Here is a 17,074-nt window from a genome sequence, read left to right as displayed (position 1 = left end):
TTGTTGCCCCCCAAGGCTTGACATGACAATAGGGCAGGAATGAGTGCTCTGAAAAACTTTACTTCTTTAATAATCTGCTTTAAAACTACAAAAAAAGACAAAATAACAATGCAAGGATTTTACTAAGAAGACATTGTATTACCATGTTTTTAACAATTTTCCACAAATAACAGAAATTCGAGTAAACTTATAAGCAAAGCAAATATATTTTTACAGCGCAATCTGGTCAAATTCAGGGAAATTCTTTTCTGATGGGAGAATCTTTCCAAAACAAAAGAAACAACAGAAAATTCATTTTTAGTAGAGCTACGGCAAAACCAACCATGCTTTTCTTTTCTTTTAAAAAAAAAAAAAAAAAAAAAAAAAGCATGGTTCGTCAGGAGACGTGGTCAAAATCTCATTTTATATGGCTGCACTTCCATTCATCATGTATTAGTGGCTCACCTGCCCAGTACATGCAGAACTGAATTGCATCCAAATTCCAATTATGACAGATAAAAATCCAGTTGTGACTGTTGTGGTGCTTACTGTACACCAGAGCAATTTCTTTTGTGAAAGGCAGAAGCCCATCCTTTTCTATCCTCAATTCTGACCGTGAAGTACAAGCCCCCTTTCGTCCGACTCTACCCACTGACCAGACAAGGTGTGATATCACCACAATTGAGCGTATTCTAGATCTTTATTTGACGTATTTCTCCATGAACTTCTTGTGAAACTCGGACCGCAGCGTATCGTTGACAAAGCGCTTCTCTTTCCTCGAGTCGTCTACGCCCTTCGCACAGTTCTTGAACACCACGTCATCGTCCCACCTGAGAGAGACACCGCATTACTTTCAGGCTAACGGTTCTGCTAGCACTAATCTGATTTTGGGTGCACCATGCACTCATAAAGCAAATTTCACTTAGAATTACTGAGGATCATTCCATATGATCTGGTTTTTCTTCAGAGGATCCCACTAAATAAATCACCTTGAGATCAGTTTTTAAATGGTTCCCTGCAACACACCCTGTGTGTATATTCAGTGCACTTACACATGCCTAGAACGTAAACCGTGTGATGCACAAAGATGAAAGATCACCATGCTTATCCTCCCTGGACTACATAACACAGGAGAAAAACCCTGTACGATAGCCCAGAGAGGTCGCAGTATTACGTGTGTAAGGTATGCAGGTGTGCGTACTGCATTACCTCCTCTTGACGCTGAAGGCCGTCTGGGTCTGCACAACCACCTGCTGCTGCTGCTGCCCGGCCAGGTTGAGGAGCGGGTTCCCGCTCAGAATGTTCTCCATGCGAATGCGCTCCTCCTCCGCCTTCTGCTCCCTCTCCTGCGCAACACAGCACCCATCCCACGTGAGCCCCTAGCTTGGGAACGCGTGTTAACTGTTCACCCCACGTTCAGATTTGGATCATGGTTAAAAAGCCACAGTGACTCTGCCAGGAGAGGCGTTATCATTCACAACACAGCAGGCGCTTCCTAGGCCTGGCGGTTGGTTTATCTGCTCGGGATCAGGGCCCTGTTTTTTCGTAGTCGCCCCCCATCGGGGGCCGGTACGCTGCCGCTCACCTTGCGCTCATGTTCTTCAGCCCGCTCTTTCTTAATCTTTTCAAGTTCCGCCAGCAGGGCGGCGGTGTCATCATCATCGCTGTCCTCGTCAGAGTCGTCCTCGTCGTCGTCCTGTCACATAAAGCAACAGGTCAGCGAAAAGAGATAAGACTTACATCACCCCTGTTTGTGAGCCTATATTTCTTAGATTGGACCTTTAGCTGATCCTTATTTAGGCCTAGGTAATATTTTTTTTTAATCTTAAAAATTTCCTCTAAAGCAACTGGAATTTTTTTAATGAAAAAATATCTGTATGTCTATTTTGTTCACCCCCTCCACCTCCCCTCCCCTCCCACAGTAAAGGTTTCCTTATGCTGTGACAGACTGCCTAAACTGCAATGCAATGAGGCCACCTACGTCAGTGAGGGGATCATCTGCATCCAGGTTAGCGGCAGGAATCTGGTCCAGGCGGGGCCTTTTTGAGGAAGAAGAGGATGAAGATGATGTGGTGTGTTCTGGGGACAGAAGACAATTCATAAAAGTCGATTCAATTTAAAACAGAGAACCCTAAATTGAGCAGCAAAATTAACAATTGAACACATTCATTACCACCAATATCATGTAATTAAAAATGGGGCGAGACTCAAAATATGCCTAATAACTCCAAATCTGCCAACATGTGTTAACACTTTTGTTGAATCCTCACCTCACCCCACAAAAATGGAATTCCAGCATTCAAGAGTACAAATGACATTCTGCACAAGAATTTTCTCCACACACCATTTTAAATGCATGGAACAACTGTGATCAAGTGCAAACTCAATATAGATAACTGACACTAGAGACAAATGAAAAGTTCCATTGCCTCTTCAGTGTGTGAGAGAGAAATCAGTTATGACCCATAAGGACACAGCTTCAGTAAAAGTGCTTCAGAAAATAGGCAGTGAGGAAACTCACCCCTGGGCCCCCTCTCCCTGGTCTTCTCCCTAACTGCAACACGCTCCCTCTCCTCCAGCTCACGACGAAAGTCACGGGCACGCACCTCCTCAGGGGCATCCTGGGTGGGTTGTCTGAGGATCAATGATTAAAATTGACTTAATACACAACAGTAGGATGCACAGGTACACAGGTAGAGTTTTTTGCATTTATTAAGCATTTTTTTAACGGCTGATTAGTCATTCATTTCAAAGCCCAACAGCCGGGAACATACCAGACAACATGAATCTAAGGGGGTGGTTTGACAAAGTATCTTCTAAGAGTCTAATACTAATAGACATATTCGCACAACAAATAAATCCCGACTGGTTTTGTCATCACCTGTATTTAATCTTAGTGTGGCCCGGTAGATCTCGGCTGGAGTATTGTTTAGAGAGGGCGCTGAGGTCCCCTTCTCCCTTTCCCCTCCCGCCCCTCGCGGGCTCGAACGTTGGTCTCGCCGCTGTGGTCATCCTTCCACAAACTGAAATAAATTAGTTACAACATGTATTACAAGCGATTGACAACGGCGCAAACCTTCCACTCGCAGCACTGAATATGAAGCAGGATGTTGTTGAAACTTCATCATCCAAGGGCAAGATAATGTTACTTTGGTTACGGAGATTTGATAAAATTTTAAATGTACTCCCATTTCCGGCGAAAATCCAGGAAATCTACCTAAAACGAAATGAACACTACAAGCTGGCTATCACACTAGCTGCTAGCTAGCTATGTTTGTTGCTAGCGTTATTATTCGTTTGATTGCCCCTTCGCAACAGAATATTGTTCGCTAGTTAAAAAAAAATGAATTCGAGAACCGCAAGACACAACGTTCACATGCTTGTTTAAGTTTCATCGATATATTTTGTAAATAAGACGGAAATTTGCGCATAATTTCAGAGATCTTTACATTACCTTCTTATGCGGCCGTGATGAACTAAAACATCCCAACAACCCTTGCGAGAAGTTGCGACGATACAGTGCCAAGGGAAAGCTACTTTGGACAAAAGAGTAAAATGGTACTTTTGAAACGCGGATTGTCTTCTTCTTCCTCTTTGGGTTTGGTTTAAATCGCATCCAAGTTTATACACCGCCATCTACTGTGCTGGAGTGTAAAGCCGGTCACTGTCTAACTACATTCAATTATTTTCCCTAAACCTGTTCCTCCAAGAAAACTAAGAAGAGCCTTACCCATCTCCTCTTTCCCCTTTCCTTCCCTAATATCCCACATCTACTCTATCCCTGCTCAGTTTCGCTGACCCTCCCAATATCTCCCTGTCCATATTAATGTGGATTGTCAGTCTGCTATACAGATTTGATTAAGACAATACTAATGTAATATTTATTGAATACAATCCTATGAAACTATTTGATTTTGTATTATTGCTGTGCCTCACCATTTCTTTGGACAAACCAGATGGCGATTCCTTTGTGATTCCTGGAATTGTGGGTTTTATTAGTTAAAATATTACCTTGATATTGTGCACCTATGGAACCTTGTAGGGACAATTCCTCTGTTCCAGTACATAAACAGTCATAAACCTGAATGCTGATTTCATTGTCCTGCATCAAAAGAATGGAGTTTCTAAAGCTGTCAAATATGATTTGGCTGTGTCTTTCAGCTCTTCTGGTTTTACTCATCTATTAAATTGTTGTGATGATGTTTATTTTTTTCTGATAAGAACAGGAAACACAAGCACCTCAAGAAAGTAAATTTATTTATGCTGTTGTATTTGTCGAGAACAAAATGTGTTACAAAATAAGCAAGGAAAAATATTTTTGGAGCAGATTTACAACAACAACAAAAAATTAATAGTGACTTCACCTCCACTTGTGAAATACAAGATATGCTCCTTCCCTGGATGGATGCTGAAATCTTTCAGGGAAAAAAAGTAAAGTATGATTATGAAAATGTTATACCTGTTTAAATGAATCTTTAACAATATTCATATCCCTACAGCTTAAAAGGGGAATAGAATGGCATATTACCATATGAACTCATCAATATATCATATTAAGGTTTTCTTGGACAGTACGTTGAATGATTCAAACTTTGGCAACTTTAAACTTTTGCATTCACTTTATGTGTCATAGACAGACAAGAGAACTGGTTGCACCAAAAAGAACTGTCAGTAAAATGTTAGTAAGATGTGATATGTAGATTGATTTCATGTTTTCCTATGCCAGTGTTAAGTATTGAGTCAACAATCACATATAAGACATGACTGTCATTTGCAAGTCAATGGAAAAATGAATATGCACCCTTCTGTTGCAAAAACAAGCACTGCAATAAATCATACCACCTAATTAGATGACATTGCAGGGGATCACAGCTTCACAACAACTGGTTAAGAATTCAACCAGCCACGATGGTAATACTGAAAATGCTTTAAAATGCTTTGAAATGTGAAAAGGCAAAAAGCACTGTTCATAGTATGCTATCATTACAACAACATGCTATAAATGGTTTAAATGATATACATCGGAGACAAGAAAGTACAGAAACCAACAAATTTGGTTTCTTTCACATAGATTTCTTTCACATTTTTTTAGTCGTCAGTGGTACATGCATTGATTCATATGAGGCATAATATCCATCAAGTGAAACCAATGTTGAGGAAAACAGGTATCCCTCTCTGTCAAACTGAATCCCATCTCAAATGGGACCTTTACATATGTGCAAAATGTAAAAAATATATATTTTTTGAGATTTTAATCTCAGCTTAGTTTTTTCCTTTAATGCAGTCTTGCTAGCTCTAAAACATAAGACAAAAATAAGGAATAATGTATATTGCACATTCAAACAGACAGTACCTTATACAGAAAGAAAAGAGCATCCTGTGTTTCCACAAAAAGAACAAAACTGTACAGTCTCACCAATCTCACTCTGTACTTTGTTCAGTATTCCTTGGTTAAATTCTATTCTGTCTAGTTCTACTTTGTTGACTATTGTTTGGTTCAGTCTTATTCCTACTCTGATCAAAAACACTTGCTTCAGTCTCTCATTTCAGTTCTAGATTATTCACTATTATGTACTTGGTTCTGTCTTCCATCCAGTCCAACTATACTTAGTCTTATCCGGCTCTGGCTTTTACAATAGATCTTAAAGCAGTGTGTCTGCACTTTGCCACTTTTCTGTGCCAATGTTTCAGCTGTATCTTTCAGGAATGAGGCCTTTCACCCCAAAGCAGCCAAAGTGTAAGTCAGGTGATCAAACAAAGGAAAAGGCAACTTGGTGACACTTGATAAATGAGACAATTCTGCTTTTGGTAAAACAGCAGAGAAAACAGCCAGTGAACAGTACATTACTAATTGTGTGAGAATCCCCCCTCCCCCCTTCCATTTAAGTATTTAAAACAATATTTATTTTCATTCCAAGGCATACTGCAAAATCCCTATTTCCTGGCTAGCCAGATGTTGAATTGGAAACACAAGGTACATGACTGATACATCTCATGTTATGAAAAAGATTAGCGAGCAATGTATTTACTGCTCTAATTGAATCCTGACCACAGATTTATATCATTCTGCATAAGCCATTTGATCTTATGGTGGAAATATGTACTACAGTAATTATGCTCTTTAAAAGCATACTCAGCTCTAATAGGTTCAGCATGACAAGTCAACTGTCAGTGCATCAACAAACTGCACTACTCTTATATGCAGCCAGTTTTGTCTAAATGGTAAAAAAAAGAATCTTATCAGAATACAGTACATAAAAATAAGAGAAGAAGGAAGAAACTTTTTGTCATTACCCCAGATACGTCTCCTCCACAACTGTGTTGTTTTTGTTTCAACTTTCTTTTAGAATAGTGCTGAGTGCTGTGGTCCACTCTGGAGTAAATAGAAAGGGGAACTAAAATATAGATTTTTTGGGAATGAAGTTAACCCTATCCACTTTAAACCCATCATTTATTCCAGCTAGGCCCACAGCAGGGATAGGTATATGGAGGTTTAGTGTGGGCCAGCAGGCGAAGTGCGTCCCCTCAGGTCATGTGATGAGTGATGGCTCGCAGGGCATACAGAAGCTCCGCCTGCATCCGGGCCTCCATGAGCAGCAGGTTCACATGGACCTGGCAACCCAGAGGAAAAAGGGTTCAACGATTGTGAGACGGAGATACTAGATTGTATACTTTTAGCACACCCTTAACCAGAGCATATGAAGAATAGATTAACACAAAGCATCTGCATCAAGGCTCGTTCTTTTAAATGTCCTGATAGATGGTCAAACTGGCCAGCCACAGAGGATAGCGCTGTAACAAGGTCAGAGCTCTAAAACCCAGCGAGGAACAAACTGTTAAACATCAAGCTCTATGGACTGAAGAACTCACATGGGTTAAAACATGAAGCAGTCATTTAATCCTGAAATAAGGACCGGGATTACGAAAAGGCATGCAAACACAGGTGTTCAATGCACACGCACACACGCACACGCGCACACACATACACACTCACACACACACCATGCCTTCACCTTTTCGGAATGACGGAACTGGCGCCAGTAGCTGTGGTACATGTGACAGGTGGTCCTCTCTGGGTAGCAGGTCACAGTCTTGATGTAGACCTTCAGACTGCGTTCCAACAGTTGGTTCACCTCCCCATAGTTGTAGTCATCATACCTGGATCAGGAAGGTGATGCCATGACATTTACTCAACCAGTTTCCCCCCAATGGCATGGAAACAGCACGCATGAATGAGGAGAATCATGGGAAGTCTACAACACCCATGGGCTCAAAGAAGACACAGCAAACTCTGGGGACCAAATCTATACCAATTACACACTCAGAGCATGGACAATGCAGAGGTGAACAAGAATGGTGTCATGTGAGGGTACCAGACTGTACAATCATTTATCCATTTAGACTCTCTCATCTGGAGTGCCTAACAGATATAAGCATTTAATAAGGCTAAAGCAATAGTGTACAGTATACACAGAAGATACGTATACACAACAAGTGGATTGTGAGACTGGATAAACGTGTGATGTCACAAACAAATGGCGGTCCTGGGTTAAAATGCTATGTCATAAGGAGCAAGAGGGTAATAATGAATACTGCAATGTCAAGGACAGCAGAGATGCTGGATGAATGGATGCAGAAAGATGAGACATTTTCTTACCTGATGCCGTACATGCAGTGCACGTAGTTGAAGATGGCACGGCGGAGCATGGTGGTGTCCACGTCCTCGTGGGTTGCCATGTTGTAGTACGTCAGGTTGCACACTGTGCGGAACTTCTCGTCCAGCAGGAGCCCAATGTCAGAGTACAGCCGGTTTACCAGAGAGAAACCGTGGTCTTCCCAGGAGTAATCCTGCAAGAGAAAAAGAGTGAGTGTGTGTGTGTGTGTGTGTGTGAGAAAAGCTGTGGTCAGGGTAGCAATATAGAGCAGTCTTCAGACCAGCAGTGTGAAGCAGTGGTCTGACCAGCAGCGTGGAGCAGTGGTTAGAGCAGCAGAGTGGAGCCGTGGTCAAAGCAGCAGCGTGGAGCAGTGGTCAGTGCAGCAGTGTGGAGCAGTGGTTAGAGCAGCAGTAGAGCAGTGCTCAGGGCAGCAGTGAAGAGCAGTGGTTAGAGCAGCAGTAGGGCAGTGGTCAGAGCAGTAGTGTGGAGCGTAAAACAGTAGTCGGAGTAGCAGTGTGGAGCATGCAGCAGTGGTCAGATTAGTAGTATGGAGCAGTGGTCAGAGCAGCAGTGTGGGGCAGTGGTTAGAGCAGCAGTGTGGAGCAGTGGTCAGGGCAGCATTGTGGAGCACTGATTCCTCTGATTCAGTTACAAAACTGCCTCACCTGAGCTCGGAAAGTGGGCAGGTCGTCTTCCGCACGTCTGGCAAAGTCCTGATACCGGAAGGTGGAATCCTCCACAAACTGGGAGACTTTTGATTTTGGCACCACCTCTTCCTTGAAAACTGAAGGTACCCATGGAGAATGAAAAATTAATTTAAATATTTCTTTGCAAACTATATGAATTACTAGTACCACATTCCCAGTTTTAGTACCTTCTATCTGCTGGTGAACAAAACATGATCTTTGGGTTCTAAGGACATTTAAAATAGACGTTCCATTAAACCTGTCTTCTGCAGAGTTGGGCAAAAATTAGGTCAAGCCTGCAGTACCTCCTGAGCCCACTAGAAGGCTCTCTTTCTTCTCCCTCTCAAAGCGAGTGGCCATCTCCTCCTGGGAGGCCTCCTCCTCCTCCTGCTCTTCTTGGAGTCTCTTCATTCTTTCCATTAAGGCCTCCAGTTCACTGACTGAGTCCGTCATCTGAAACACGTTGCCAACAGCAACCGTTAGGTCCATATAGCTAAATTATCCCCCACTATATACTTCCCTGTATACTGCCCCACTGAATCATTAACACTGTCCCTATGTTATCAGCAATCAGTACAATCATTTATACTGCATTATACTCTCAAAACTGTGCCACCTGCACTTTGACTTCATCGAATGAGGTAAGAAATGATTACGCCAGAGTTGCAGGGCATCCAACCTTATAGTACGCAACATCCCCACTGGGGCTGTCGTAAGTCCCTGCGTCAAACGACAAAGGTCTTTGGCATGGGAACCAGTAACACCCGTCAGCTACACTGGGGGTGACGTGACAGCAACAGTGATATGGAAGTTCATCTGTGAGAATGCCAGGTAGTTCCAAGACCCCAGTCGCCAGTTATTGCTCCCTTCCCCAGACCCCATATCACTATCTCACCTCAAGGCTGCCACGAAAGATGCCCTCTGGCTCCAGGCTGCAGTTATCAGTGAGGTCACAGGAGCAATTGCACATAGACTGGAAGCTCCGCTCATCTATGTCCTCCTCCCCATCCGGGTTGATGCCGCTGCTGAACACAAAGCTGGCCAAGGCATGGAAGTGGGCCAGCAGGACCACAGCATGGACCAGCTCTGCCAGGGACCAGCTGTTCTCCCCAGTTTTCACCAGACTCTGACAGTGGGAAAGACACGAACAAGGAGATGTAAGTGTGCATGTAAGTGTGCACACGTGTATTTATGCTAAATTGTTGCACTACATTGTTGATGTGTGTGCGTAAGCTTTTATGTGCGTGTGTTTATGTGATTGTTTGTGGGTGTGCGTGTGTGTGTATGTGTAAGCTCGTGTGTGTATGCAAATGCGTCAGCTTGTGCGTCTTTGTGTGAGTGTGTTTGTGTGTGTGTGTGTATGTGTAAGTGTGTGTGTGTGTGTGTAAGATAGTGTGCGTGTGTAAGCCTGTGTATCTGAGTGTACGTGTGTGTGTGTGTGTGTGTAGGTGTTTGTGTGTGCGTGTGTGTGTATGCCTGCGTAAGCTTATGTGTGTGTGTGTGTGTGTGTGTGTATATGAGTGTGTGTGTGTATGCATGTCTAAGTTTGTGTGTGTGTGTTACCTGTATGTGGTCCTTGGTGATAAGCCATGGTCTGTGTGCTAGGATCTTGTTGATGTCGTTGAGCTTCCTCATCCTCTCAGGGGCGTACTGCAGGCCCCTCAGCCACTCCACCGGCCCGCCTATCTGGTAGAACTCCTGCACGTGCATCTTCACCAGGAAGGAGCACTGGTGCCGGGCCGCCGCCTGGTGTGGGAAGATGAGTGGTCAGGACCACAGCAGGACCATGTATGCGGGGAGAACTACCACACTGTGCCACAAACCTCAGGCCTTTCACCAGGACTGGGCAACCCTGGTCCTGAGGAGCCGCAGGGACTGCTGGTTTTTGTTTTCAACTTAAATACAACCTCTTTAGATCCAAGAATTCAGGTGAGGCAAGTTAACTGTGTAATCGACAGCTTTACCGGATCAACAGAATACACTGACAACAAAAACCAGAATACCCTGCAGCTCTCTAGGACCTGGGTTGGCCACATTTGTCGTATACTTTATATTACTAAATTACGTGGTAGAGATTCACATAATGCTTACATTTGTAACATTCACCTATACTGTACACACTGCTTATACATCGTATGCACATTTGATCAATTCTTGTGCAGTGTTATGTCTCCTCTCTCATATGTACATTTGTTGTACACTGAGTTGCTTTCATTGTAAAATTCTCATTTTGCTGTTAAAATGCACTTTAAAACGCTGGTGCACTTCTGGGAAAAAAACACTTGAATAAAGCCTTTCTTAAAAAAAAACAGACCATATCTATATCCCAAAACTAAACCTCACTCTTTGCCTTCTCCTTTCCCAAATCCAACCCAGTTTTACACAACTGCAATTTGTTGCCTGTTCTTCCCTTCACATTAGCCCGGTTGATGAAAGCCAAATATTGTCAAATAAGCAATGTTTCAGAACCTCACCTGGCTACTGCTGTATCCCTTATACTAAATGCGCTTAAACCATGGAGCACACAGCAGATTTCCGCTGGCATTCGAAAGGGGGTGTCAGACTGATCGGAAAGGTTAAAATAAACACCGCGTTGCTGCTAGTGCATAAGCTAAAACAAAAGGGACTCACCATGATAGCGATGTACTGGCGGCAGTGCAAGGGCAGGGGCCCGTCCATCCACAGAAGGTAGAACTGGCTCTGCAGGAAGGACTGCAGGTATTGGGGGTGCAGGCCCATCACCTGGGTCAGGTGGTCCAACCCCCCGCTCGGGGAGTATGCCTCCGCTAACAGCAGCTCAGTGCAGGCATCGATGGGGAGGGCCTCCAAGATCTGTTGCAGAGGGGCAATTATGGGAGAAGGGGGTCATGGTTTGCTAACTGTACCCTAACAGCAAGGAAAAGGAAATCTCAGAGGGACGATAATGGCCATGGAAATAACACAGGGAGGACCTAGGGAGGAATACCTCAATGTGAAACTGAAAAGTCTTAAACGCATATTTCTGCGCAGTCACAGTTCCTCTGGATAAAAAACATCTACTAACTGCGTGAAAGCAAACGCAAATGTTCAGACGCATGCGATCTTTGCCCTCGTTTAAAGGAGGCTTGAACTTTTATAGCCGAGCCGAGTCAGCAAGTCGCTCGGCGAGAGAGCGTCGCCACTTCCCACTGACCTCATCCTCTGGAATGAAGGCGCTGGGACCGCTGGAGGAACACCGCGCTCTCAGTCCCTTTTCCTGTTTCAGACAAGGGACAGGAGACAATCTGTCAAAACACGGCCTGAAAGTCGCGTACGACACAACACAGCCTACTCCACACTCAGGAGGGACACAGGAAGGGAGACCACTGTCTACACGTAGCAGATACAAAGGGTTTGCGTTTCACAAAGCGATCTTCGGCTCTGGGGGCAAGAGGAGGCTGGAGGTCCCGTTCCAGTCCCTGACCTGGGTGCTCTGTGCACACAACGTATCCAAGCTGTGACATCACTGAGTAGCGCTGGGTCACACTCCCAATTTCCCATGCAAGACAATGTCCACGTTTAATTATTATTCACGTTGAATACTAGAAAAATATTAATATATCTCAAAGTGATAAACAAATATATTCAAGTAAAACCTTTATTGCATGGCTCTTGTTTTTTTTAAATTTTATTTATTTATTTATTGATGGTTATAAAAAAAGAAAAAAAAGAGTAATCAATTTGTCTTGAAATCTATTTTATTTGCCTCTCTTGTTATTTTTCTCCACTGTTCTCTAGACAACATTGACAGCCAGACCTGCCCTTTTTTCTCCCCTCTATCAACACCCCACCCATTTCCTGTCCAGCCTGTGACATTTTAGCTTGCGGTAGATTGCTATGAGTTAAGGACCTTATAATTATAATTCAAATTTCTCTATAAGAAAGGAACTAACATCTTTATGAAACAGGACATGTTTGAAAATGTGAAGCAGGGCCAGGTAATAACATGACAGAGGGAAAAAGCGTGAGGGTGATGTCAAGCACCATGCTGGGTGCAGGACGGGGGTTTGTGGGAGCCCCGGTCACGCTCAAAAGGACAAGAGCAGCAAAAACGTAAGGAGAGTAAATGAGTGGGATGGTGCCTGTTTTAGCAAAGCATCGCTGAGATGCTTTCTTTCCTGGCACACATCAGTGGGAGAGCAGACATTGCGACATGCACTGTGCAGCTCAGAAAAGCCTCCAGCTTGGTGTCAGCGACTACAGCCAGTTACACAACCCTGTTATCATGTGCTTATTTATAGAGCGCCCTTTGTGCTGAAAAATACCCCCCTCCACTTCTTCATTAGCTATTCACTAATTCATTTGTTGATTCCCTCAGTTGTCCATTAACTCTTCAGTCAATTATGTCAGTGGTTGATTAAACAATCCTTCAAGCCCTCCATGTAGATGATTGATCTGTTCATCAGGTGGACAACTATTGATTACTCATTATTTGACCTGTGAGGCAACAAAGAGATAACAAGCAGCGATCAAAACAGCCACTGACTACCATTTAAAATGGAACTACTGTTAGTTACACTTAGAACCAGCGGCTTTGAATTCAGCTAAGCCGGGTCAGGAAGTACCACGGCTGTGAGACCCAAGACAGGGAGTGTTGTGTTAGATGGCTGTGGTCGGGGTGGAGCTGCTGCAGGATAGAAAGGCCATGAGGAGGGAACCGGCTGTGTAATTACTGTTTGTGCTCCCACCCTTTTTCCTGCAAAAATTACCTCTGTTTCTACTTTCAGCCAAGCAGCCAAATATTCCCTGTGACTCTGCATCTCCTCTTGGCGAAGGAGAATGGAAAGTACCTCACCACACGGCTGTGCTTTTCGATGCCCTAGTGGGTCACCTTTAATGGGTCACCACACATGCCCATAAAGACGTAATGAGCCACTGCTCTGTTACGTGCACTTCTGCAAAGAGCACCACTGCTGACGTATGTGCTCTGCTACAATGCACAGACCATGCAGTACTACAGGAGTTATCAGTTAACTCCTAAAACTGCACTAAAACCAAACTAGCATGTAAGCGTTGCACATAAACGGTCTCTAATTAGCCTTAAGCAATGTAATGCCTTTAACTGTAATGTATTCATAGTGTATCACCACTGTTAAATACACTGGATACAAATGCAAAAGGAAAGAAAATTAGTCTGAATCCACGCTGAAGGGGAAAGCTTCTTTTCAGCATTTCACTCAGCTGGCTGTGCTCCCATACCAACAAGAGGGGAGAACTGTGCTGCTGAGAACAGGTGGATGAAGACTGCGGGTGTCTTATCGACAACACAGCAATTAGCTACAAAAACAAATTAGCTATGTCTATGAATTAACTTGGAAACTCGTATAACTTCACCAGGCAGGATTTCCAGACCAAGACACCATCACCACAGCCATTCTTGAGCATAGTTCTCAAAAGTTTGAGAGACAAAACATTTTCAAAATTTTCAAAACAAAATTGCTGGGGCTAGAACGAGGGCATAGTACAACAAGTAGACTGTAGGACTTGCATGCTACATTGAATTGTACTCATTTGCCAGTTGCTTTTATGTTGAGTGACTTACACTAGAAGAAAAAGAAACGCATCTACCTGATTCGTATGAAAAAAATGGTCAGACTCGGCTAGTACCATTCCTAGATCAGCGAGTAAAGATCCAACACTAGTGAAAATCAACAATTCTAATCAAGAGTTGGCTGCTTTTCTTTTTAATTTGATCTTTTTGGTAAGTTTTGGACTGGAGAAAAGGGAAGGGGAAGTGAGAAAAAAATGAAAACATATGATTCTCATAGAATCTGAGCATGATTGACAGCATGGATAAAGAAGTGAGTGTACCACAAGCACCCACAGATGAACCAAATGAATGCCAAACATTTCTCATTATCTCCTAACACATAAAAGCAAATTCTTAATTATTTTATGTATTTTATTTTATATATTCAAAACACATCACAAGAATGATAACTTAATAATTATTCAAACTAAACTGTGTTCAAACCACTTGTTTGTTTGACCTACTTAGTACATTAAAACTTTATGTATTCTGAATGAGTACCAATATATTTTACTTTCAGTTTAATAACTTGACCTAGACATTTGCTGGTTTCACAGTCTCAGATGAACATTGAAAGCTGTCGCTGCTCTGACCGTTACTTTTGTTACTTCCCTTTGTTGTTCAATGGAAGCAGACCACAAAATAGAACTGCAGTAAGGCATTCTCTTAACCTTGTCCACTTTGACTGTGTCTGTATGAAGGTATTGTGAACTGCAAGGCCTTACGTAACACTGAAATACACTCTTTTCTCCTGTCCAACATCAGGCAAATCAATGGGTTTTATGTTTTCTCAAATTCAAACAGATCGCTGTTCCTAAAGTACAAATGCTCATGTGTTGGTCTGTCTATATTCCATTACTGACCCAAAGAACACAGATATGAAATTAAACTTTGTGATGTCCCACTTCACACAGCTTGTGGAAATAAATGTGCAGTTTATCGCATTCTTCCAGATAGCCAAGCTGGGTGTCATGTCCCACAGTAAGCCTATTTATCTGTAGTGCCAATTGACCACTGTGATTCATACCTTAAGACTTCCCAAATGGTTGATATTACTTAACTGACTCTGACCTTCTAATGAGAGTAAGGGTTAATGAATAAGCTATCAGTGAATCAATGAATGAAATTCAATTATTGAATTGTTTCAACCAATCAGGAGTTTTGCTGTCTACAACAAAACACAATGATTGGTGGGTCAAAGTGAGGGGGTCAAAACTGCAAATTAAAATTTAAATTGTCAGTGTTATATATATTATATGAATATATATAGCTGCACATTTGCCTTCATCATGGGCCAATTAGCAAAATATTCACCCCATGATAAAATCAGATGACAAAGGCCCTTCTGTCAATTGCTTCAAGCTTTTAATACTCAAGGCAAATAAAACACACAAAAACAGTTTCTAAGGAGGGCAGTAGTTTCGTTGTCCGAGCCCGTGTTTCCACAGTCCATATCATTAATCTTCAGTTTATCATGTAGCATGGATAAATGCTTCTGGTATTTTCAACATTAATGCGCTCTACTTGCCCGAGACGGGCGTAGATGAATAGGGCATTAATACCAGGCGCAATACAGCTACATAATATGACATTATTAGAGAGGCTAAACGGGACTTCAACCGCTAGCACTGGTGCCTACAGGGTATTCGCATTAATTCTGACAATGGCACTTACTAAATTACACAATTCTACTGCCGAGTAGTTGAACGGATGCGTTCACAGAGCATACGCAAACTATTTAAACGGCTGTCATGCAGCCTGGTAAGTTAAGATATAACTTATCTTCCCTTACAAGCAACAGGACAATTGATTAGACTGTGACGCAACACCGCAGTCTCTGTAATTTTTTTTTTGTTCTACTGCACAATTCAATTCACAATAATTAGAAAAAAAAACATACAACAGGAAGCTAGTGGAATATAAATTTAAGTATAATACCTTTTTTGCGCTCACTTTCCGACAGGCGTTACAGATGCGGTACGGGCTGGAAGACTCGGAGTTGGTACTGCCATTCATTTTGATACGTGACGATTTTTTTTTTAATGAAGATAGCTGAACAAAATTAAGATGAATTAAATTGCATTATTGGCTGTTAGTTGGGGTTGTGGCTGTTTGGTGGTGGGGAGATTGTGTAGTTGCTGAGAACGAAGGTAATTGCTGATAACCAGAGATGTTCTTCCTTCGCTCTCGCTCCCCACACAACAGCATTTTTTCGAGAGTGAGTTTCTAACTTCAGTTCGCTCGGTCATGGCACGCCCACTAGCCAACGTTCAGGGCGGTGCTTACAGTGTTTTGTGGCCTTTCGCCGTAATCCCCGCCGTGTTCGTAAAAGTGAGTGCTCGTCTTGAGCGGTTCAGGTGGAGACGGCAGTTCGTGTCCCTTGTCCCACCAGGGGTAGAGTAAGCCCGGGTTTGTCTGATCGATACACTCCTCCCAACAACGTTCCAGGCTCCCATAGATTACCAGGTACCCATAACATCTTTCGATGATGGCTTGTAATTGTGTGGCCTGTAAAACGAAAAATTCTGCAGGGTAGCGCATTGGAGGAACGCACTTGATATACACCGGTTCTGGCACAGAGGTGCTCGTGGGACAGTGGTATTTGAAGAGGCAGAATTGACGATTCCAAAAGGAAGAAAGGTTTACTTATTTATTTCAGAAAAAAACCTGCTGGTGGTATTTTTTGTTTAAAATAATAAAATGACAATTAACAGGTTATGTATATATAATATGATTAACTGAAAAATGAATAAAAGTCTAATTTGAACAGTTGAAGCTGTCAGTCCAAACCTCACAGTTCACAGGCACAATTCAAAAGCATCTCTGCTCTCAGAATGTTTCCCTCAGCAACAGCATGATGTCAGCAGAAATGTAGTGTGGGAACAAACACAGGGTTTGTTGTGTAGAGAAGTCAGTCTGATCTCTCAGCAATGGCTGATCAGCAAAACAACCTTCTCTGCACTTCTGCTGTCATGTTTATCTGTGCGCTGTGCCCTTTCCTGAGTTTAGTGAAGTGCAAGACATGGTATGTACTGTAAGTGGTCGGCTGTAGTGAATGCTACTGAACAGCACTGCCAAAGTCAGCTACTGATCTCTTTCAGAGCCTTAATATAGAGCTTTAATACTTAAAGAAACATTAAGCAGCTTTAGATTGTGTTGGGAGTTGAACACAGAAAAAAAAAAAAACGTGCGACTGCCTGCTAAAA

The 17,074-nt window shown here is 42.7% G+C and overlaps 2 protein-coding genes across 2 annotated transcripts; both read right to left on the bottom strand.

Moving 5' to 3' along the window:
• Positions 1 to 40: 40 nt before the first annotated feature.
• cwc15 (CWC15 spliceosome associated protein homolog) lies at positions 41 to 3,543 on the bottom strand. Its single transcript, XM_035434986.1, has 7 exons — positions 3,434 to 3,543; positions 2,861 to 3,002; positions 2,501 to 2,613; positions 1,961 to 2,058; positions 1,565 to 1,675; positions 1,189 to 1,325; positions 41 to 809 (listed from the first exon to the last, which is right to left on the bottom strand). Exons 2-7 carry the CDS (start codon positions 2,989 to 2,991, stop codon positions 680 to 682), a joined length of 720 nt encoding a protein of 239 aa, XP_035290877.1. The 5' UTR covers positions 2,992 to 3,002; positions 3,434 to 3,543; the 3' UTR covers positions 41 to 679.
• Positions 3,544 to 4,219: 676 nt separating this feature from the next.
• On the bottom strand, positions 4,220 to 16,093 carry LOC118236525 (sestrin-3-like). The gene is made up of 10 exons (XM_035434980.1): positions 15,807 to 16,093; positions 11,493 to 11,555; positions 10,952 to 11,152; positions 9,884 to 10,066; positions 9,216 to 9,446; positions 8,626 to 8,773; positions 8,300 to 8,418; positions 7,637 to 7,827; positions 6,993 to 7,137; positions 4,220 to 6,591 (listed from the first exon to the last, which is right to left on the bottom strand). Exons 1-10 carry the CDS (start codon positions 15,882 to 15,884, stop codon positions 6,505 to 6,507), a joined length of 1,446 nt encoding a protein of 481 aa, XP_035290871.1. The 5' UTR covers positions 15,885 to 16,093; the 3' UTR covers positions 4,220 to 6,504.
• Between the last annotated feature and the right edge of the window lie 981 nt (positions 16,094 to 17,074).

This window comes from Anguilla anguilla, chromosome 9, assembly GCF_013347855.1.
Source record: "Anguilla anguilla isolate fAngAng1 chromosome 9, fAngAng1.pri, whole genome shotgun sequence".
Taxonomy (NCBI): Eukaryota; Metazoa; Chordata; class Actinopteri; order Anguilliformes; family Anguillidae; genus Anguilla; species Anguilla anguilla.
Note: the sequence above shows the minus strand (reverse complement) of the source record. Positions and strands in the feature narration are given on the sequence as shown.

What these genes read in the sequence shown, in the direction of transcription:
- cwc15 (XM_035434986.1), bottom strand. Translation starts at nt 2,991, where the DNA reads ATGACCACAGCGGCGAGACCAACGTTCGAGCCCGCGAGGGGCGGGAGG. An exon ending in CTGAAGAACATGAGCGCAAG is followed by an intron (nt 1,326 to 1,564) that starts GTGAGCGGCAGC and finishes TGTGTTGCGCAG; the next exon opens with GAGAGGGAGCAGAAGGCGGA. An exon ending in GCCTTCAGCGTCAAGAGGAG is followed by an intron (nt 810 to 1,188) that starts GTAATGCAGTAC and finishes TGTCTCTCTCAG; the next exon opens with GTGGGACGATGACGTGGTGT.
- LOC118236525 (XM_035434980.1), bottom strand. Translation starts at nt 15,884, where the DNA reads ATGAATGGCAGTACCAACTCCGAGTCTTCCAGCCCGTACCGCATCTGT. An exon ending in GGAAAGTGAGCGCAAAAAAG is followed by an intron (nt 11,556 to 15,806) that starts GTATTATACTTA and finishes TGTCTGAAACAG; the next exon opens with GAAAAGGGACTGAGAGCGCG. An exon ending in AGTTCCGTCATTCCGAAAAG is followed by an intron (nt 6,592 to 6,992) that starts GTGAAGGCATGG and finishes CTGGGTTGCCAG; the next exon opens with GTCCATGTGAACCTGCTGCT.